The 24933-nt window shown below is 37.3% G+C and overlaps 1 protein-coding gene across 3 annotated transcripts in view; it reads right to left on the bottom strand.

Moving 5' to 3' along the window:
• The window catches only part of LOC127620755 (solute carrier family 23 member 2-like), a 77417-nt gene that overhangs the window by 20967 nt on the left and 31517 nt on the right, over positions 1-24933 (bottom strand). For all 3 annotated transcript variants that reach the window (XM_052093975.1, XM_052093973.1, XM_052093974.1), the window contains exons 2-5: positions 18976-19214; positions 6643-6738; positions 5488-5604; positions 3461-3618 (exon numbers count right to left, since the gene is read on the bottom strand). In XM_052093975.1, the coding sequence (XP_051949935.1) occupies positions 3461-3618; positions 5488-5604; positions 6643-6738; positions 18976-19173 (569 nt within the window). In that variant the 5' untranslated portion in view covers positions 19174-19214. The remainder of the gene's footprint in view (positions 1-3460; positions 3619-5487; positions 5605-6642; positions 6739-18975; positions 19215-24933) is intronic.

Here is a 24933-nt window from a genome sequence, read left to right as displayed (position 1 = left end):
AATATAATATAAAACTCACTAAATCATTTAGAAAAATATATTTTTTTAAATAATTGAAGCATCCTATTAAAGGTAGGGCTACTAAACATTAGATCTCTTTCTACAAAGCACTAATTTAAAATGGTATTATTAAAGATAGGTTGGATGCGCTCTGTTTGACTGAAACATGGCTAAAACCAGATGAATATATATATTTGTGGCACGGAGGGGGGCGGGGCCGGGTCAGAATATCGCGTGCCCAGTCCCCAATCAGCCTGATGAGGCGCGCGAGGGATAAAGGCGGCCGGTGACGATGGTTCGAGAGAGAGAGAGAATTACGGGCATGTCCGTCATGTGTGTGTTTGTTTATGCTTTTGGTTTAAGTTCTCATTAAATTATGATTTATGTTGACAAGCCGGTTCTCGCCTCCTCCTTGCCCATTTTTAACGGTGTTACAATATAGTTATAAGCATGAGCCTCGTTTGAAGGGTCGAGGAGGAGGTGTTGATACAATTTACAGTGAAGTTTATGGTGTTATTCAGACGGCAGGATATAAGTTTAAGTCTTTTGAACTAATAATGTTTCATATGACACCATCAGATACAAACAATTGCCCTTGCTACAGTATATATAGATCACCAGATGAGAATCTCTGCCTGCATCACCTTTGTCTACTGATGGACTACACTCTTGAAATGGAATACATAGACTATTATTTAACTGCCAACAAATCTTTCATCAGTCAACTAAGGACAATGCATCAATGTGAACTTCTGCAGTTAATCCAGGATGGACTTCAAAGACATTAGTCATTAAATCAAAAAATTCATAAAAAATCTATTCTTTTTTTTTCTTTTTAAACAACTGGACCTCAACGCTTAATTTACAAATGCAAACCATGACTTGCACTTCACATAAATAACTAATACTGGCATTATATTCATGATGTTATCCAGAGGGGAACTGGCCCCCACAGTGAGTCTGGTTTCTCCCAAGGTTATTTTTCTCCATTAAGAAACATCTTATGGAGTTTTGTGTTCCTTGCCACAGTTGTCAAAAAAGTTTGATCACTGGGTAATTAATACATATATTAATTAATTAATTTCTATACACAACTTACAATCATATTCAATCAAACTACACAATGACCACCCTAAGACTCTATAGATATTACAGATTCATTTTTTGCTTTTGCTTTCGTTTTTGTTAATGCATGATCTCCTGTAAAGCTGATTTGAAAAGAATGTTGTTAAGAGCGCTATACAAATTGTTTTTCGTTTCGTGCAATTTGAATTTAGAAATGTCTTGTGTTTATGTTTTTCATGTTTCAATAAATTTTTTAAAATTTTAATATATGTATTAAATAACACAGAGAAAGATACACAAAATGTGTATCGTTGCACAGAATATAAATCATACTGCCTAGCTCTAGGCATAATAGTAAGATGTTTCACCATGTGATCACACCAACCTCCTAGTAGTACATGCACAGACAGACAAAAGGAAAAACAAGCCTAACTCTTGCTGGCACTGATAACCTAAAAGAATTTGGTGTTCTTGGCTAATCCCATGCTTATTCTAACTTGCCCGCCCAACTCATGAACAAAAGTGACAGAATTCAACAAGCATCTATCACAACGAGGTGCTAATAATACTCTTGCATCATACTGTAAGCAGGCAATAATTTTTATCTTTGACACACAGTTTTGCTGATAAATGTCCCATAAGCACCGCATTGTTCTAATTAAAATAGGACAACGAGCCATAGGACAGCTGAGATTCACCACTATTCTTTTCCCGGAGCTGAAAGAGCAGAATGTTGTAGATCTAATTATTTTTACTACTGCTTTTTCAGAATGTTGTGGACCGAAGCACTGGTTAAGTAGAATCAGCACCTGCAAAACTCAAGTAGTATGCTAATAGGCCAAGACAGAAGTGAACACACTGAACATAATCAATGGCTATGTTTACATGCACCCTCATAATGCGATTCAATTAAAAAAAATTTATTGTCCAAACCCATGGGGGCTCAAACAAACAATATAACAATAAGACAAGACCAATAATAATAATAATAATAATATACATTTATATTTATCTTAAGAACCTATTTAAAATTTAAATTGCAGTAGGGATAAAAGTCTATTATACTTAGCCTTTTTCACTAGAGGTACCTTATATCATCTGCCAGATGGAAGTACCTAAATCTAATCATGAAGGTGGTGGGAAATGTCCAATGTAATAACAGAAGCTTTCCTTTTGACTGCCACAATGTAAAGATTAGAGTGGAATTTGTTGCTTTACAATCATTTTACCAGCTAGTTTTATAATTCTTGTCAGTTTGTTCTTGTTTTTGACATTTAAATAATTAAAACAAGATACAATGTTAAAAGTGAGTACAGATTCAATCAGTGATCTCAATTTTCTCAATAAACTTAAGCATTGGTAAGCCTTTTTAAAAATACTGTCTGAGTGTTTATCAAAAGGTAAAATTGGAGTCAATCTCTGTTCCAAGATATTTAAAGGATCCCACCTGCTCTTATTCATCTCCGTTAAGTAACAAAGTCTTAAATCATGTGTGCCATGTCAGCACCACAGCACATTTCCTTGGTTTTGCTAATATTGAGTTCCAAGGAACTATCCTCCATCCAGGCTGTGAGAAAATTAACAAAAGTAAAATAATTGTCCAATGTTTGAGTGTCCTTCACACATCTCAGCTGACATATCACTGTTAGCAGTCTGAATTGAATGTTGAGGAGACAAAAAGACAGCAAATGAATGGGAAGGAAACACGTCTTTGAAATGAGTTTGTGCTCACGGGAGAAACACAACAACATCAATCGTGAGTATTCACGATTCACACACAAATGGCTCTTATAAACCGATTAATTTAAGTAAATCAAAGACAGAGCAACCAGTGTAGTCCAACAAACAAATGACTCTTATGAACAGATTTTTTTAGTGAATCAAAACAGACAGCGCATCCAGTGTAGTCAAAAATTACTCTTTTGAAGTGGTTCTTTTATTAAATCAGTCAAAAAGAATCACAAACCGACTGACTAATTTTCCTTATACCAAGTTATTTTTAAAGAGATTATTGCAATAATCAGAGTATTGGTGTACATGTATACATAGCCTATATCAACACCTACACACTCAGTCACACTAACACACAACATGCAGTGTCTACTACTTGTGTGTTTATGCTTAATGTACACAGTTACAAATTCAGATAAAACAGAAATATATCAGTAAGTTTTTTTTACATTTTTGAAAATAAAGTTTTAGAGATAAGAATCTCAGCCCTATTAAGACTTATCACATGGTTCAACATGATTTCTGTCATTTAGATACATTTTTCTGTAGCTATGATACCAATGTACTGGACAGGTCCAAGAGTTCAGGCCTCCCAAAAAAATCCACACACGCACACGCACACACACGCACATGCACACACACGCACGCACGCACACGCACTTACCGACAGCCGAGGGTGGTCTGCAGCAGAGTGGTGATGCCCACACAGAAGAAAATGGTGCCGATCAGCTGACTGGTGACCCACGGGTCATAACCCACACACATGGCCTCTGCCAGCAGGAAGGGCACAGCGATAGTTCCACTGAAGCAGGTAAGGTAGTGCTGAGGAGAAAAAGTTAAGAAAGAGAAAAACATTCAACGTCTTTTTAGGGTCCCATCTGAATAAGATTGAGAACATCAAATCCTACTCAAGCTTATAGTTATATTGTACCATATTGCCTACAATATCTGTAGAGTACATGGGCTACTGCTTGTGAAATTCTGAATGTTAGCATTATCAAAACATTGAAAAAACCATAAAAAAACCTTGAGTCACTATTAGAAATTCTTGAGTCATCCCTGATGAAAAGACCAAAAGACCATTGCTGGTCCCCAGCTTAAATTGTGTTTTGGGTGCTGGTCCCCCAACATGTAACTCTGGTGTTTAGGCCCCCACCAGGCTTTTAAAGTAGCTTAACCAGCTTCATCAGAAGACCATACTGTACAACCAGCTTCACAAGCAAGGTTTTGCAGTTGAAAACCATGGCACTGCTGGTCCACCAGATTGACCAGCATTAAACCAGAACTAACAAGTATAAACCAGCCTAGACCAGAATGGGATTTGCATGCTGGATAAGCTGGTCTTTTCAGCAGCAATGGCTGTAAAGTCTAGAGCCATAGTGGTAAAAGTCTAATCACAGAGGAAAAAGTCAAACCATATTTGTAAAAGTCCAGTGCTACAGCTGTAAATGTCTACAGTATGGCTGCAACTAACGATTATTTTGCTAATCGATTAATCTAATGATTATTAGAACAATTATTAAACTATTCAGCGATTATTGCATGATTAATCATTAGCTCTTAACCGATTATTCTGCTTGTGTCCAGACTTAAAAGGGTTGTAATAAACGTGCTTACTAACAATAGAGGAAAAAAAATTATCTTTTAAAAATACCTCTAAAATTCACTGAATAAAAGGGGAATTCACTGTAAAAACTATTATTATCAAGTGTTTTTTCTTGTTTTCCATTTAAAATTGTCTAAAAATCCTTAACACTTGAGGAGCAAAATATTAGATATTTAGACTTGCTTTAAGAGGATGTATCTTAAATATAAGTGTATGTTGTATATACGTGTATTTTTCAATTGGTTATACTTCTGCGAGTGCAGTGAAGCCAAAATATACTTACGTTCAAGATCTGTTCTCTAAAAGCAAGTCTAAATATCTTATATGCTGCTTCTCGTGTGAATGCAACTTTTTTTAAAAGGATTTTTAGATATTAAAAATACCAATATTTTAAAATATTATATTCAACATTCTCAGATAAAAATGTTTTCTTCTGCAGTATAGCTGCTAAAGAAAATGTACATCGTTTTAAATTAGTTTTATATATTAATTATTGGAAAACAAGCCAAAACAAATCATAAACGTATTTTGTTGCAGTGTATAATGGGGCGAAGACTACCCTCTCTCACCTTTCTGTTCACTTCAATCCATCTTTATCGCGCGCACAGTAAAGTCTAGAGTCATAGCTGTAAAGTCTAGAGTCACAGCTGTACAGTCTAGAGTCACAGCTGTACAGTCTAGAGTCACAGCTGTACAGTCTAGAGTCATAGCTGTAAAGTCTAGAGTCACAGCTGTACAGTCTAGAGTCACAGCTGTACAGTCTAGTGTCACAGCTGTACAGTCTAGAGTCACAGCTGTACAGTCTAGAGTCACAGCTGTACAGTCTACAGTCACAGCTGTACAGTCTAGAGTCACAGCTGTACAGTCTAGAGTCATAGCTGTAAAGTCTAGAGTCACAGCTGTACAGTCTAGAGTCACAGCTGTACAGTCTAGAGTCATAGCTGTACAGTCTGGAGTCATAGCTGTAAAGTCTAAAGTCACAGCAGTTAATTCTAGAGTAATTGCTATAAAGTCTTGGGTCACAGCAGTAAAAGTCTAGCCAAAGCTGTAAAGTTGAGTCACAGCTGTAAAGTCCTGGCTTGTACCTGTAAACCCAGGAACACACACAGGTACCAAGGTGGCGTGTCCTCTATGGTGTATATCATATCCATTCTCGTGGCGTCTACGCTGTATGCACTGTCCTCCGTCTCTGATATGGAGCACTGGAGGAAAGGAAACACAAGACAAATGGGAGTCAAGCTCTTGGCTGTTGCTATGGTAACCAATCTCTTTTCCAAAGAAACTCGAGTCAGAACAGTAATCTATAAACAGCAACAGTGCATGCACACACATTTACACACAAACTGCTGGATTCAAAACCGCATCAGCATGAAATCAGTGCTTCTAAATACATTTACACTGAAAATGAACTGAAGCTATTTAGTTTGGTAAAATCAAATCTAATGTTCACAACTGACAAATGATATTAATATAATAGTGATCCCAACTATCTGTCGTAATGGGAAAACTCCAGTTAATGAAAGCTTAAACAGTACAATGATTGGTCCATGTAAAAACATAAGGTTATCTCTCGAAAGTACTGACAAAAGGCAAACATTTTGTCTAAACCATTCAAAGTCATTGTGAAGCCTTGTGTGTGTGTGTGCATAATGTGAGTGTTCAATTGTAGTATAAAATTCTTGCCTCCTTTGAAAATGTTATTCTGAGATGCAGCAAGATAAGCCTCAGGCAGTCCCTTACTACAGTAATTTTTGTTGTACAGACAATGTTCTAAAGTCTTCCATTGCCTTGCAGACAATGCAAGTCTGGATTAACAGTCCAGTAACTCACATGACTGACCGATATTAGTGTAAAGCTAGAATCAGAGACTGAAAGACAGAGACAGAGAGGGAGGGAGGGAAAATGCATGTATTGCATCAGCATTGTAGTGTTTGAAGCAAACAAAGGAAATTCCATTGGTTGCTGTGACCTCAAAATTCCCCCATAGAGAGCTAGGGAGAAAAAGTGCAGAGTCATAATGACAGAGCTATTACAGCACAGGTCTTAACCCTTAGATGGGTTTTGTATCCTATGAACCACAGACATTTGAGAGTCTGGGGGTGTGTACAGTGAGTAAGCAGGCTGAATATCTGAGATCTATTGAAAAGAGGGTCACTGCAAATACTCAGGCCAAGAGACTTTGTATAAAAATTTACATAAACGGTATAAACAGGGTCTGATAGATGCCATTAAAAACTCACCTTGTCCTCTGTCTGGCTGTCTTTGGCGTAAATGGCCATGAGCTCAGTGTCCTCTGTGTCTTGATCTCCAGGGGTCTGAGCAACACCATTAACAACCTGTCAAACACAGACACATAAGCAAACGGACCACATTTACCAATAAATAAAACAAATGCAATTGAAACTGCTTGCATATAGTGTTGTTGCTATCAAATAACAAAACTATACAAGTGGATTTGGGCATTTCTTAAGAAAACAAACAACATGTAGGTGGGTATGGCACTTAGGTGGCTATGCTTACAGTAGCTTTGCCTTATTTCTCTTTGCCAAATTCAAATGCCAGGGGTTCAGTGACAAGCGCATAATTTTACCATTCAACCTCGTGAGTCATGACATTAGACCCCCATGCTGGCGAGACTTATCAATCCACTGAACTCCAGGACATTTATTCCTATTAAATTTCAGGGTAAGGGCCAGGCAGTATCACACTTTGAATTTAAAGGGTTCTTTCACCCAAAAAAGACGATTCGCTCATCATTTACTCACCCTCATGCCATCTAAGATGTGAATGAATTTCTTTCTTCTGCAGAACACAAACGAAGACCATCTCAGCTCTGTAGGTCCATACAATGCAAGTGAATGGTGACCAGACCTTTGAAGCGCCAAAAAGCATTTAATGGCAGCATAAAAGTAATCCATCAGACTACAGTGGTTTAAATCAATGTCTTCTGAAGTGATCAAGTTGGTTTTGGGTGATAACAGAACAAAATATAACTAATTTTTACACTATAAATCTTGACAGCATTCTCCTTGGTGATAATGATTTCAAGCTTGATTACACATCCTATAGAGCCATTTTAACTTACTTTTATTTGTATTCTATTATCTATGTCTTGTTGTTGTATTGTGTGTGCACTGGAAACTTCTGTCACCAAGACAAATTCCTAGTATGTGTAAGCATACTTGGGAATAAAGCTCAGTCTGATTCTCATTCCGATTCATCCAGCACTCTGCGCATGCATCAAGCACTAGGAAGTGTAAATGAGCTTAAAATCATGATCTTGCCTAGAGATTGCAATGGCAGGATGTACAGTGAAAAAAATATTATATATATATTTAGGTCTGTTCTCACACAAAACCAACTGGACATTATACTGACTTTATCTCATTTTTGGAGCTTCAAAAGGGCTGGTCACAGTTCACTTGCATTGTATGGACATACAGAGCTGAGATCTTCTTCTAAAAAATCTTCCTTTGTGTTCAGCAGAAGAAAGTCATACACATCTGGGATGATATGAGGGTTAGTAAATTATATTTTTTTTTTTTGATGAACTGTCCCTTAAGGCACAGTTTACTGAAACAAAGATTTATTTTAGATGATTTACAAATTGGGTTTTTGTTGTTTCTCATGACATCACACAAGTTAGAAGATTCATATGGTCTTTTAAACAAGACCAAACAATCATTATATGACTCACAAATATTTACAGGATAAAAGTGTCTACATTAAAGATGAACTGTGAAATTTGTGCAGATCTAGCAGCAAACATTATTGCTAAAATAATGTCGTTTAAACAAACAGGTAGTGTGGGAAATAAATTTTTCTTAATCCTCATTATGCTTTGTTTCTTTTCTAGAATTTCTTATTAACTGTAAATTACTTTCTGTAAAGGAACCAAACATGTTCAAATGCTTAGCTACACAAGAGAAACCATTTATCTAAGTCAACTGAAGTTTCTTTGTATGGCCATGTCTGCTAAGGCAGAGGGAGGGAGGCAGAGAACTGCGTCTTATCAGAGGACATATCTTAAGAGTGAAAAACATATTAAGGAATGTGATGAGGAAGACTAGTGTGGATGAAAAATAGAGCATTTCAGGACAGAAACCAGTCCTTGTAAAGTGAAGAGAGATAGGAGGTTCTATGGTAATCACTTTTAATACTTAGCCAATCATTTAGTTGATTCTTTGTCTTCTGAAAAATTAATATGCATGATTGTGTTGAATAAATACTATTTTAGAACAACCCTTTGTAGATACTTGGTAGTAGGAGAGGCTACATGGGCTCGTGAATAAAGATTTTCTTTGCTTAAGCTTTACCACTGGAGTGGCCGGATTCTGTTTACAGGTACATTTCCATCACATTCTTGGCATCCCTGGGTAGGCTCCAACATCTCAGAGTGACTGATGAAAACTAGACCAAATCTGAGTGGATTTCTCTGGAAAGGAGACACTTAGCTAAAGCAGTTGCTCACGCTGAGCGATGGAACCATCGAACCAGTGAGTTGATTTTATATATTTTGCTACTTGAAAAATTAAGCAAAGGAAAGGAGTCAACTTTTAAGTGAACATAGTTGCATAAAGTTTTACAGAGATAGTTCTGATTAGAGGGGAGTCCCAGGGGGACTCCTGGTGAACTAAAGAGTTCACAGTTGCATAAAGCTATAAAGTACATGACTTTACTAGGATAATTTCTATTATGTAGCTCGCAACCTTCTTAGTAGACATAATAAGTTGTAAGAAGGCCCTCAGAAGAGCTCTATAGAAAAAAATTATATATATATATAAAATAATATATATATATATATATATATATATATATATAGATTTTATTAAAAACATATATATATATCGAATTGGTTCCTCAAAGATCAAAGGACCTTTGAGAGAAATGGAAAAAGCGTATGGAGAAATAGATAAAAAAAAACAAGTAAAGCTATGTCATAAATGGACAAAGGGCATAAGTCAAAAAGGCAAAGTTTGGAGTGTGTAGGTGTTTACTGCAGAGCAGGGGAGGTGGAATAGATTGGAATTAATTTACAAAGTGGGAAAATTAGGCTAAGAAAATACTTTTAGGTGAAAATAGACAGAAAAAACATTCAATATTATTAGGGACAAAAGAAAGATGATTTTGATGCTGCTGTGAGTCTGTCTTAATCCTCATCCACGAGCTAATCCTCCTCAGCTGATGTCACTGGGGCTTCATCCTCTCAGCCAGCGGATCCAAGAGATACCATGAAAAAAGAACCAGTCCCTTCTCAAACTAGAGCTAAAGTGCCTAGATGTCACAGTACAGAAAGGAGAGACCCAGTAAAGACCATTATGCCTCCAAATCCAAATCAAGAAAAATGAAGATGACAATGATGAGGCTAGTGACGACTTTTTCAAACCTGATGAAGAAAAGATACAAATGGCATTGGTCCATTTTCCAAACCCACAGGTGGGGCAGGATGGTCAGCCAGCAACAATGTATGTGTACTGTCCACTTGAGCTGGCTGAATTGGACTCCATTGTTAAGGATATTACAAGCCCAAAAACCAACATCGAACAATGTATTTAGAGACTCTAGACGACATGATCAAATTGACCAACCCGGAATGGACTAAAGTGATGGCTTGTGTTTTCAGACTGAAATGATAAGGTCTACGTAATGATCCAACACACCCATGGAATCCACGAGGTGAACGACCCTGACCACCACCCCAACTACTGGACACAACTCATGGATTGTATAAGAGTGGAATTTCCTGTGACAAAATTAATAACTGCATACAGAAGCCCAGAGAGAAAGTGGATATTTACATGGATTGAGTTGTCCAGACCGTCAAGGATCACTTTGGACTGAATGACTAAGTCGACAGGTCTCAGTACACCAGAAAATTTATAGCAAAAAGACTAGATAAAAAGATTGCTAATGGCAAAAATCAGTTGCATAGTATGGCAGAACAAGAATCCACAGGAGTTTCTTGGCCATTCCAAACACGCTGAACCTATCCTACATGACAAACCGTCTAAGGCTCAGAATTAATTTCAGATGGCACAGCTGAACAATTATCAAGGGGGACAGTTTAACGGCCAGCGGAAATGTGTTGGACATGGAGGACAGGGACGAGGACTAGGCAGAGGCCGAGGTAACGTTTTAATTGCGGCCAATACTGCCTTTTAGCTAAAGATTATCCACAGAACAATGAAGCTGATGATAATAAAGTAGTTCAGGAAAAAAATCTCCCAAGACTCTTAGTGAATAATCCAAAACATAGGATGAGGAGGGAGAGTGGACTGGTAAACAATGTGAAAATGAAAGTCAATATATACTTATAGCCCAAAAATTGACCCATGACTTGAAAAAATAAATCATACATTGAGCTTTCTGTTTGTGGTAAAAATATCATGTTTTTTTGTCGATACTGGTGCCACCTGTTCAGTGTTGTCAAAGGGCTCTTTGCCTCAAACCCAGCTCAGATTCGATTATAACCATAGGCACCTCTGGTCTTCCACTCACTGAATATTTTCTGAACCAATAGCTGCAAAATTGGGAAATAAAATCACTCAAACACAGGTTCCTCCAGCCAAAGCACTGTCCAGTAAATCGAATGGGAAGAGATCTGTTAGGACAACTGAATATTTAAATTGATTGCTCAGACCATGGCTTGCAAATTACAAGCCCTGAAATTGACCTTTACTCATAACAGACCATTTCCAGCTGTTTTTATTCGTGAAACTGAACACCATGTTCATCAATAGCTGTATGCAACATAGTATTTAACTGATGGGGAGTTATCACAATTCTTGCATTGTACCAGTCTATTCTCCCAAACGGGCTCACATCTGTCCTATGAAAAATATTGGTTCCCTGGGCGTGGTGAATGTTTGATTTTAGGAGACATATTTCTGGGGGTTAAATACATGGGCATTGCTGTACAGCTTTCAAATTTGAACACTTTTTCAACTAAGTCACACCCCATAGTTCTCAGAAAAAAATGGAGGAGAATGGAAAAACATGCAAACTTTTATATAGAAGGCATGTAGAGATTGGAAAATAAGACGTGAAATAAATTTTTCACTCTCACACAAGTTACTCATATTTCCTACTTGCATGCATATATATATATATATATATTTACATACATATATGATTGCTAATGCTACTTGTTCCAGACAAGAGAAAAATTATCATTCAGAAATAACAGACAGTTATAACAATGTACTTTCTTTTTGGACAACATACCCCAAAATCTGGGCTAAAGAAAAACGCACGACACCTGCAGGTGGTTCCAAAATTAAATCATAGACCATATAGAGTTCAATGCTCGCTTTCTAAAGAAGTTTAAATAAAGTTCTGACAGAGATCCTTGATTCTTGTTTGGACAAAGGCACCATTTCTTTGTGTACACTTTCCCCAGTCTCTAGTCCTCTTTTGGGAGTAAAGAAAAAATGGCAAATACAGAATGGTCCAGGATTAACGCTTGGTAAACGAAGCCATGTTCCCCTCAGCCCTGATTGTACCCAATCCTGTGACCATTCTTTCTACAGTTCCGCCAGACTCCAATCATTTTCTGTAATTGATTTGGCAAATGTATTTTTCATGATTTTGGTACATCCGGACAGCCGTTACTGGTTTTCGTTCTGCTCTAATAAAAGATATCAGTGGATCGTCATGCCACAGGGTATACCGACTCCCCAACGTTTTTATGGCTCAATTGCTGCGTGGTCTTGAAACTTTCAAAACTCTAGCTGGAAGAGCAATTTTGATTTATGTTGACGATTTGCTTTTGGCAAGCCCTAGTGAAGAACCCTGCTTGTTTTTGCTAGGCTTTGCTACTCTTTTTGCTGAAAATGGCCATAAGTGTACATGTGACAAATTGCAATCGAGTCATATCATTTCTCATGACGGCCATCAAATCGATCCATCCCAAGTTTGTGTTATCTCCTCATTACCTAAACTGAGAACAAAGAAACAAGTCATGTCGTTTTTAGGCATTTACTGTTGAGCTTGGATACTTCTGAATTGTCACAACCACTTTCTGATTTGGTTCATATCCATTCGCTACAAATGCATGATTTAGTTTAAATGGACACCAGAAGCCGATTCTGCCTTTGAAAGTCTCAAAATTGCTTTACTGTCTCCTCCCTGTTTAGCAAATCCTGACTATAGTAAACCTTTCAGATTGTATGTACATGAGAACAATGGGTTCATGTCTGCTGTATTAACACAAATCGCATGGTGAAAAATGGAAGCCTTTAGCTTACTTTTCTAAATGTTTAGAAATGGTTATTCGTGGTCCCTACAGCCACCACAGAGGCTGTGTTAGCCTCCCCAGATTTGGTTGCCATGCATCTGTTGGAAGTTTACATTCCATATGATGTGCATAAAATGATTGCTTTGGCATGCACTATGCATTTGTCTAATGCTAGATTCTAAAAATATCAGAATATTTTCTTTTTGCAAAATGTCACTATACATTGTTGCAACACTCTAAATCCGGCTACACTATTACCATCTGCAGATAACGGCATTCCCCATGTAGTGATTGAAGGCAGGACAAGTATTAGGAGAATAATACAGAAGCCCTACAATCCACACTGTAAATTCCTCAAAGCCATAAAACTAAGAGGTGTCAAAATGCACCCTAAATCTGGCATGGCCAAGCTAAATTAGATGAACCACATCTGGCCAATGAAGCAAACAAAGGAGACTTGTCCAAGATCACACTCTCCTAGGGGAGTCCCCTCTTGGGCTCCCTTTAGGTTGTTGCTTTGAGATAATTAACAATGCCAAATGGCTGGTCAAGGAGACCAACCATTCTGCTAAAACAGCAAGAATAAAAAAAAAGTCTCCATTGTTCAGAAAAGGCCCTCAACCCACAGGATAGTGACATGGGGCAGACTCAGCATGACCTCCTGAACTTCCAAACAGTGCTAAAGAAGGCTTCCTTGTGAGACCCTCATGTCTGCATGTTTCTAATTCCAAGACATCTCAGCAACATTTCACACAAAGTCACAGTACTTTGCTGAGTTATCCCTATAAAATGCACAGAATCTACATGTTTGGACCAAAATGTACAAAATACCTAGCCTTGCTAGATCATTCTGAAAATAATGTTATGATCGGTGATCAGTTTTATAACTGAACAATTAATGAGTATAGCCTGATGTACCTTTTAAAATATGTGTAGTGATTTGTAATCACTTATAACTGAAAAATCAATGATTAAAATCATTAATCTTTTATTATTGATGTTGTAAAACCAATTAATTAACCATTAAGATTTGTAATCAGGTTTGTAAACACCTCAGAAGGAGGGACAGACAAATTACCACGTGGCTCCGAAAAGTCACTTCTGATTGGCTCAGGACACCTTTGGGGTGCGGCCTCTGTCAACGCGAAAACTCTTGTACCAAGGAAGAATGCCGTCTTCTTCGGCTCTCTTCTCCATTCTTCACTTTCTCTGCAGCTCTGTGCTTTTGCCCTCGTGGCTTGCAGCCTCGCCCTGGTGCGCTCAAGTTCCATGCAATTTTGAAGTCCTAGAAAGATCGGAGCATAGGTTCCGATATAGCTCTTCTCTGCACCATGACGTACATACGTGACAGGAGCTGCGAGTCTTCCATGTGGAAGGCCTCGCTTCAAAGCCCGCCTCATCATCCATCGAAGCAACAGACATCATAACATCGCTGGAACAACCAGAACTTTCTATTGACACAGCCAAAGTACCAAGCAACGCATGGAAACGGAAGTACATCTCCAGACTTTGCTGAAAGTGCTGGTTCTCCCAAACATTATTAGAGTTACCCGTTTGCAAATTGAGTTAGACTGAATTAAGTATCAATGGTTCCCAAGGCATTGTCTACAGACTCAAAGTTCATTTTCTCTGTATAGATAATTTCCAGTCAAGCTACTCTGTTCACTTTACTCACCAACCTGTTTCATGTTTGTATGTGTTAGATTAGTTTTATGTTTAGATTATCAATAAAGTCTTGTTTGTATGCAAAGATAATTTGACTGTGGTATATTTTGATAATCTCATCAATTGATTATTTTAGATCAATTTGTCCCCAAAGCTATACATAAAATATTTATGATATTATTTTCAATAAGCCATGAGAATAATATTACTCCAATAAGTGAATTAATCATAATTCCCTTATTAAAGATAATTCCTTACAATACAAATTTTGAGCAGATACAATGAGTAATTGTATTACAATTTTAATGGTGGAGACTTTTATTCAGACAAAATCAAATTATTAGTCATTAATCTTTCTTATAATGGTTGTCAAACACGACTAATTCCATTATAAATTTCCTTACATTAATGCCGTAAAAAGTGACAGTTTAATTTAAATCCTAACACACATACGGTTTTACACCCATGATTGCCTAACAGTATTAGATAGTATTAGAAACAGAGGACTGACCTGTCTGACTTGCCTGATACCAATACAGACTGAATTTGTTTTGTAGACGGATCTAGTTTGAGGCTATCCGATGGGTCTCCCTCATTTGCTTATGCTGTTTGGGACTCACATACTGTTGTGGAAAGTTTTAGATTACCATCATCTCTTTCAGCCTAAGTGGCTGAATTGTTTGCACTCACACATGCATGCAGTTTTGCTGAACGAAAATGCCTTACTGTCTTCACAGACAGTAATTATGCTTTCCGCACTTTACATGATACTGGCATACTACACAAACATTGTGGTTCTGTGACTTCTTCTGGAGAACTGATAGCGCACAAAACACTTATAATTAACCTTTTGTTTCCCCTCACCCAGTCTTTGTAAGTATGCAAATGCAGAGTACATACTCGTGATTCTGATTGGATTTCAGATGCCAGTGCCAACATGGCTACAAAAGCAGCAGCAAAAATCGACAGATTTACCACTATAGAGCGGAGGAGGGCCGGGCCGGAATGGAACAATGCATGCCAGGTCCCCAATCAGCCTGATGGGATGTGAGGGATAAAAGGTTGCCGGTGACGAAAGTTCAAGAGAGAGAGAATTACGGACAGCTGTCCTAGGAAGAACTAATCGTCTGGCGTACAAACTGCAGGATTTATTCTGCCACAGGAACTGGGATTGACTGAAAATAAACCAGCCTTACCAAATTCAGTTTTTCCATTTATGGCTAAGTTGACTAATGGTGCGGACAATATATCTAAGGGAGGTGTGGTTGATATGATTAAAAGACACAAGCACGCACCAGGCTTTTCAAAATTTCGACAAGGGTCTGGAAAATTGAGGGGGCCCTGAAATTGTTGATCAACACAGATCCAAACAAAAAGAGGAAGAATCACCCAGGACGTGGTGGTGGTGCAGACTGTTTGGACATTCACCAAGCTGTTCTAAGTGAGACTCAGACATCTCACTGTCCAGCTTTTGAGTGATCAATTGAAATGAAACTGATCTATGATTCAATGTATTCAAAACACAAATTATCAAATCTGGTTAATTTTGATGTCCAAGGTCAACATATGTCTTTAACCAAAACTATATCAGACACCTACTGCGATGAAGACTACCCTGATCTTTTTCCATATCCTGATGACAACAATTTTAATCATTTGAGTTAAAAACAATAATTTGATATGTTATTCTGTTTTTAAATACTAATAATTTTGTTAATCTATTTGAATTTGAACAAACAGGACCAAAGAAAGGAATGTGACAATTCAATTGTTATTCATCCTTATTATCCTTTGGTTTTTTTCTCTTCTATTATTTCTTATTCATTTTAAATTGCTTTCTGTAAATGAACCAAACCACATTTTCCTTTCTGTAGCTAAGTCAACTGAACTTTCTTTGCATAGCCATCTCTGCCAAGGTCAGAGAGGGAAAGGGAGGCAGAGAACTGTGTCTTATCAGAAGACATATCCGAAGAGTGGAAAACATTATTATGGAATGTGCTGAGGAAGACTAGTGTGGATGAAGAACAGAGCATTTCAGGACAGAAACCAGTCCTTGAAAGGTGAAGAGAGGTTCTATGGTAATCACTTTTTATACTTAGCCAATCATTTAGTTGATTCTTTGTCTTCTGAAATATGAATATGCATGATTGTGTTGAATAAATACTCTCTATTTTAGAACAACCCTTTGTAGCTCTCTGAGGTATACATGACAGTAGTAGAGGCTACTTTTCGTGAAAAGATATTCTTTGCTAAAGCTTTACCACTGGAATAGCCTGAACACCCATTTTACAGGTGAATTACAATCACAGTATCCTGCCCAAAACTCACACAACACGTTGAGCCAAAAGCTGACAAGTATGATAGCTCAAAAAAAAAAGAGCAATGTTTTGAAAGCACACAGAGCCACGTGTTGTTCACACTTTTTGGGAAGTCAATTTACTAATCGTTTATTTTAGTTGTGTCTGCACAGAAAATCGGGATAAGAGACATTATAATTTATCCATCTAATATAGAAATGAATGACATGCTTCACATGAAAAATAACCGACAAATCAGAAAGAAATTAATATTTTAAATGCTTTAAACACTGTAGCAGAAATAAAAAGGAACATGCTTCACTCCAATTTGAAATAATCCAGGTGTGCGCTATAAGAGTTTTTTTCTTTTGTGATTGTCTTTAAGGGAGTGCTGGTAATGAGTAAGGGAAATAAGATAGTGGTGACACAGTCCTGGCACGAATGTCCTCTTAAAAACACATGAACAGATAAGGTTACAGATTAAGTAAACATATGTTATTTCAGAGAGATTAGAGCACCGACCATAGAGGGCTGACTGATAAATAGACATGTCTGTGGAAAGATAAGAAAAAAGTAGAATAAGGGCCTCTAAAAACACAATCGCACACAGATACACTTGCACACATTCAGGATAATCTATTATAGCACTCCATGTCATACGAAACAAGCTTTTTAGTGTTTAAACATTAGGGCTGTCAATTGAAACAAAAATTTGACAGTGCATTTTTGGTCAAATCGGTTTAATTTGAAAACTTCATTTTCACATTCCTACTGTCATCGGTTTCCAGAGTATCCAGCAATTTTCTAAACACTCAGCATTTCTTTGGTGGAAGAAAACAATTTTAGTGTGGATGAGAGCCGAAAACATAGCAAATCTAATGCGTTTTCAAAGAATGTGCATTAGTATGGACTCTGCCTTTAAACTGCAGAACTCATGTCATGCAAAACTAAATATGTCCATCTATAAACTATAAAAAAGTAGATGGAATACAAGAGTGTGTTCTGTGTGAACAGCCCTTAAATATACCCCATATACAATATATTGCAAATTCGATTTCTGTGAACTGTAGGCCAAGCTTATGTTGAATAATATGGAAATAATATCCTGACTTAAGACACTTTTTGTAATGTCTATTCAAAGCTTTACTAGTCAACTACAATAAAGTAATGTCTTTGAAATATCTTTATTTGGGTGATTTTCCCAATAAATATTGATATGTGATTAATGAATTAGTACATCATGTAATTACATTATTAAGAACAGATGTACACCTACATAGTCATGTGATTATCTAATCAGCCAATCGTGTGGCAGCAGTGCAATGCATAAAAGCATGCAGATATGAGTCAGGAGCTTCAGTTAATGTTCACATCAACCATCAGAATGGGGGAAAAAATGTGATCTCAGTGATTTAGACCAATTGTTGGGGCCAGAAGGGCTGGTATGAGTATTTCTGTAACTTCTGATCTCCTGGGATTTTCACGCACATCAGTCTCTAGAGTTTACTTGGAATGGTGCCAAAAACAAAAAAAACGAAAGTCTTGTTGATGAGAGAGGTCAACGGAGAATGGCCAGACTGGTTCGAGCTGGCAGAAAGGCTACAGTAACTCAGAAAACCACTTTGTACAATTGTAGTGAGCAGAATAGCATCTCAGAATGCACAACATATTGAAACTTGAGGCAGATGGGCTACAACAGCAGAAGACCACGTCGGGCATTTTATTAGGACTATTGTGTTTCAAATAAATAGCTCAGTGAGTGTATATGCATGCAGACTTGACAACAATACATGCACACAGCTGCGAGAGCCAGCAGTGGGTAATTTCATACTGTTCTGATCTTTAGTTATTTTGCTTTTGAAATAAGTTTTCCAGGGACGTTAACAAAAAAAACATGTTAGGTCTCACAAATCATGTGGATGAAGTTTACAAACATACACTGTATAATTAGATTCACAATTTGAGTCTCAAAGCACTTCTCATTCTTGGTGGTTTAAATTATATTTGAATATATAAACAAATCTAGAAAGCTAGCCTTTGAATTCCACATATTTAAAGTAGAAGTTTGCATACCACACTGTTCTGCCTTAAGGTATACATATGACTGTGCATATATGCTGCTGAAATCTTAATTTTTACATAAAAAAAAAAACATAGTTTTGTATGTTTTTATTTTTAAGTGATCTGAATTATGGGGACACAAGAATATGTATAGCACCACATATTATGCTATATATGACACGACATATATAGCATAATACCCTTGTAATTACCAGTTTGTAGCCTAAAAAAAAAAATCCTAGTAAACCACACACACACACACACACACACACACACACACACACACACACACACACACACACACACACACTCACTGGGATGGGGTAGAAGTGTGCACTGTGTTTGCTCTCCTCCTCATATTTGCCAGGCTCTGTTGTGGAGTCCATGGATTTGGAGGTGGTGTTTTTACCAACACCCATTCCTCTGCTCTCCTCTTCTGCCTTTCCCTCTTCCTCTGCTCCTGTCCTCCACTCCCTCTCTAGCTCTGGTAGAAACACTGTGGCTTTGACCATCAGCACACTCTCATGGTCCACTGATTGGCTGGCCAGGTCATCTGAGGTGAAAAACAGAGCAATATTATTCATGACTACTTCAATTATATGATTAATTCACCGCAAGTCTCTCAAGCATCAACAAAGTAATCATATAATAATAAGATATTTTAATAAATATGGTAGTTTAACTGCTAAACATGTAGCAAATCTGGAAGAGCACAGTGCTAGTAATGCCACAGCCTTGGTTTGATTCCCTGGGAACATACAAACTAATAAAAAGTCTAAGAATAAAAACCCTTGAATGCATCTTTGGATAAAAGCATCTTTGAAGTGAATGAATGCAAATTTAAACAATTCAAACATTGGCCAGGCTGACTAATCTGCCTGTTTTCGGCTATTTTAACCGAACCAGCCCTCAAAATGTACTGGGAGCCTTCCTCTTTGATAATGCATATTTTTCAATATTTCTGTGTAAATTTCTACTTAAAAGTACATTTTCATGAAATGTACTTTCAGCAATTTTGTGTGACATTGGTATAATCTACAGTATTTATTATCATTCAGTTGTATCAAGTACACTATTTCTGCCATTGACCACACTGCTTTCAAGATACTGGTTGACCACTAGCTCTGTGCATGTACTTCATTCACTGCAATGAGGCATTTCAAAGAAACCAAACCAAACAAATCTTGGCAGGCAGAATGAACTGACAAATGAATTAAGTAATAAAAAACAAAAATGAGATCCAGGGCTGAGAAAGAATGTTATAAGTAACATTGCTAACACTGTTCTACATTACAGAGACATACTAAACCGTAATAATGAGCCTTTAAAATATAATTTTTACAAGCACACGCACAAAGCGAGCCACAGCGACACCACCAAAATCTCTGATGATTCTGAATGTGCCAGAAAAACCAGCAAGGAGACTGTCTGAACATTTTGTTAAATTACAGGACAGAAATGCACATTAGGGTTGTGCCGACAGACGAGGATCTCTTGGATCGATGATGGTCAGAGTGATTGCAAATAGCTGATGCCTTTGACCACGTCAAGATGATATTTGACTACTTTTCCCATTAATGTATTAAATTATTATTATTATTATTATTATTATCATCAAATTAATATTAAAAATAATTAGCAATTTGCAACACAGACATGTGCTTGAAGAAACTCATTTTATTATATTATTAAGAACAGAAGACAGAAATACATCTGTGCGCATGTATGACCCGCTGTTTGTATGGAGGTGTGCCGTTTCATGGAACACGGTCATCTAAAAGGTTCTCACTCTTTTGTTTCTGTCTTCTGATTTTTTTGTTGCAAAAACAGTATTGTCTAGGAGTGCTGTAAATGACCTCAGACATCTCAAGTCAGGAGGTGCTTTGAGTTCAGTTCACTTTTTTTGCAGTTTATTGTGAATGCAACTCTGCAGCCAGTAAAATAATACAAACAATATAAAATAGTAAAAAAACACATTCACCTCAAACCATGATTTATATTTCAGTGATTATTATCATCATTATAATTATTATTTTTACATTTATAATCGTTTTTGTGTCTTTATTTGTGTAAGTAATTTTCCGCTTGCATGTTTAGACGGTAAATGGAAAGGTGTATATATTTATTATTCTTTTATCACTTCATTATTTTAATTGCTTTTTCGTTTCATTTGCAGTGCAGTTTGAATTTTGAAATGTGTTTGATTTAAGCTATTCGTTTTTTTTTTTTTTATAAATACATTTAATTTTCAATGTAAAATCACTAAAGCAAGAATATTCACAGATCCTGAGATATAGATATATAGTGAAGGAGGGAACAAAATTTATCTATTTCACACACATTATATATTTTCCTGGATAACCAAATACCCGACTGGTAGAAAATGCACAGATGAAGCTTCTTTGCCAGAGAGATGTTCACAACTGTTGTAAAACCATCTTTCAAAAAGTTGAACAATGCATTTTTTTCCATTTTCATTTGAATGTTTAGTTAAAATAACAAAAAAAATAATCCAATTGACCAATCAAAACTTGGTTGACCAAGACTCTTCTCATTGACTAAGGGTTGGCCAACTATCAGGGGCAGCCCTATCTGTAATCAAAGAACATTATAACAGATATACCTTTTGAGTGAACATATAATTTAGATCAATCTGAAGATGTTTGTTAGAGTAATAATGTTTTCAGTTTGATTAAAAAAAAAGTAATTGATTGAAAGGCAGAAATAAAAAAGACAGAGAGAGAGAGCGTGATTGGGAAGGCCAGCACACTTTATCAGAAGATGTTGTTTATTTTGGTATCCATCAAGTCCTGTTTACTTTTCTTGTGGCCTTGGACCAGCACTTTTCCCCATTAATGTTGCTGATTAGACGTGTCCGCACCACCAACAGCTGCGTCCCTCACCCTATCGACCATGTGCTCGCTACACCCTTGAACTCTTGCACAAATCACATCTGCCTGCTATCTATGAGCTGTCTACATCCACAAAATCCTGGAATCAGACCACCACACGAGCCAGCTTTAACATTACTTGGAGATAGCTTTTGGTTGTACATATTCCAAGTGCTTGGCAAATGTAACACTTGTATGATTCCTGGTTGCCATCAGTCCACTAAAACCAAAGTCACTTCATTCCCCTTATATAAATCAAAACAGTGCATTATGACCAATATACATATAATTGGACTAGAGATGCAATAATATGAACATATTTGGCCGATACTGATTTAATCAAAAACCTATTGGTCGATAAAGATATTTTGACACTTACCTTATTTTGTCATCAGATCACAGTTTTGCTCATAAATTGTGTTTTAAAAATGTACAAAGAGGCACAAAAGCTTTTTATTGTTCTAAAAATAAATTATTTCAACAGAACATGGATTGGATCTGTTGAACATGATTTTAAAGGAGAGCCACTATAAAAGATAAATAGGAGATAAAAAGATGTTTATGATTGTACTGTTTATGATGATAGAACATAACAAATTCATATTATGCACATGTTGGGCAATTCTACGGAATGTCAACCACATCAAGGAAATATAAAAAGTTACCAAAAGGAACAAAGCACCCTTTTAAGTTCTATTGTGGTTTTATGGATAATAAATATTGCCTTACCCACCTGCTAGATGGTGCCACTGGCTTACACAATGCTAACTGAATTGCTGAATGTAGTCTATTGAGTAAGTCTATTGTCAAGGTTTAATAATTGCACTAGACCATATTGCGTTTTCAGTCTTGACTAAATCAATTGTGCAGCCTTAATGGATACCATACCAATGTCAGAGTTTGCTCGTTTAAATGCATTTTGGATGGTTTTACCTCATCATGTATGTGCACGTTTGTAACAACGGTTTTTCCTCTTTAATGAGAGAACGATTAAAAATTAAATATTCCATGTTCATAGGAGTGCCAACCCTTCTCCATTGACCCATTTCACACGTCCGTGAGCCACTAAGCAGAAGTCATCATAGTTGGCTAACTTGATTGCCAGTGAAAGGGGGGCCACAGCAAATTACATTTTTGCTTACTCGTTTGCTTGAACAGCAAAAGAAAAAAAAAAATTAACAATTATGCTTTCACATAATTAGAGCCATGTGTAGAGTTCATGTGCAGAAACCTACTGCGCAGATAGTGGATATCTGTGCTTGTTTAAGTGTATTGATTTTTATGTGGAAATCAAGCATCAGAGGGCAAAGCCAAGTGCAGCTGGGGACAGTAAGGAAAAGATTACCTAGTTCACACATCAATCCCACCAATCATGGTGGCCAGAAGCATCTGTGTTGGAGGTTTTAAACTGGGAGAAAAGAGGGATATAGAGAGAATGGGAAAGAGAGAGTTATGGAAGACAAGAGGAAATATGAGGTAAAGGAATAAGGGTGGACAAAAAGTTAGACAAGAAAGGAGTTAATTACCATTAAAATTTCTCTATATTTAATAGAAATTCTGATCAGAGTGTGTTTCAATATTCTAGGAGTCAATCCATTGAAATGAATATCAATGAGATTCACATTTTTCTAAAAGGTTAAGTATGAAAATTCTGTAACACCGTCAGCACCAAACGGAATTGCAATCTGTTTGTTTGAATGGACTGGGCCCAACATAAAAAAAACTGACACACTTTAAATTAGGTGGCTTTAACTACTATGCACTTAACTGTTTTATACAATGTACTTATTATGTGCATACTGTACATGTTGTTGCATTGTACTAACATTTAAAGTACTTTGTGGGAGTGGTGGTGGCGTAGTGGGCTAGAGCACATAACTGGTAATCAGAAGGTCGATGGTTCCCCACAACCACCACAATTGTGTCCTTGAGCAAGGCACTTAACGCCAGGTTGCTCCAGGGGATATGCCCTGTAATAAGTGCACTGTAAGTTGCTTTGGATATAAGTGTCTGCGAAATGCATCAATGTAAAATGTACTTGCATTTATTACATTTGTAGTTACACTGTTAACTTTACCCAGAACCCTAAACCAACTCCTACCCCAAAACCTAAGGGGGCTTTCACACTTGGTTCGATTGCCTGTTCCGAACCCGAGTTCCCCCCTCCCCCCGATGGACTGTGTTCACATTATATATTTGTATCCGAACCGCGGTACGCTTGCGTCATCAAGCTGCAGCTGGTGCGTAATCGTGTTGCTTGATAACCGCGAAATGAAAACGCGTCAAAATTCAATGAACAGACTTGCTCGGTTCACATTTGTTGTTCTTTTTTATAACCTTTGGTTTTGTTTTCAACATCAAGATACAGAAACACACTTGCGTCTGTCTGCCGCAAAAATACTGAAATCGTTCAAAAGACAGCGGGCTGTTCGCCGAAGACAATTTTTGCGAAGGCAAGCAGAAATCATCTCTCTGCTTGCAGTGCGTGTGCGTCAATCCCGCTTTTCGTCAAGGTAAGTGTATATACACACACACACACGCACGCACGCACGGAATTAAACCCTTTCCGCTCATTTTGAAAGTGACGCGTGCGAGACTGACGACCACATTATACGTCATCAATAGCGGTTCACTTCCGCGGTTTGGTTTGATTGCGTTCATATCAGCAGCGAACCGTACTGGAGTTCACATGAACCGTACCCCAGACCACCTTTTTAAGAGTACGGTTCGCGGGTGCGCACCCGAGTTCGGAAGACAGCGTCCACATCATCCAAACGAACCGAACTCTGACGTCATTCGAACCGGGGTGCGCACCAAAAGTGCTAGTGTGAAAGCCCCCCAAGTCTAACCCCTAATCCTAAACCTAACTGTGCCTCAACCTCAGTAACAGCAAATGTGGGCATTTTGCAGAAAAACATGTAGTTACACAGTAAATACATAGTCTTGTATGTATTTAATGTTAGTTTACTAACCTAATATAAAGTGTGACTTTAGCCAAGCGTGTTTACAAGCACAATCTTACACCGACACCAAGGACACGTAATGCCTTAATGCTTTTCCTTTATCTGGGTATAGGTAATAAAAAGTTAAAGCATACACAGATCAGCACGCATAGATTTCTGCCCATTATCCCAATTTTGCGTTGCATGTAAACACGTTTACCGGCATTCTTACTGACTTATCCAATGTGAGAAAGTGTTGTTTGTATACCCGTTTAGGTTTAGATATCAAAAGGAGAAAGCAATAAGATAATTTAAAATGTCATGTAAAAACGGTTTTCTTGCTTTGTCTGAATTTTAAAATAAGATAATATATTTGGAGGTTTAGTTGTGGATGCGTGTATAAGTTTTGACATGCACAAAACAATCAGATGATTTAAAA

This window comes from Xyrauchen texanus, chromosome 27 (assembly GCF_025860055.1).
Source record: "Xyrauchen texanus isolate HMW12.3.18 chromosome 27, RBS_HiC_50CHRs, whole genome shotgun sequence".
NCBI lineage: Eukaryota > Metazoa > Chordata > Actinopteri > Cypriniformes > Catostomidae > Xyrauchen > Xyrauchen texanus.
This window is presented reverse-complemented; position numbering and strand designations above follow the sequence as displayed.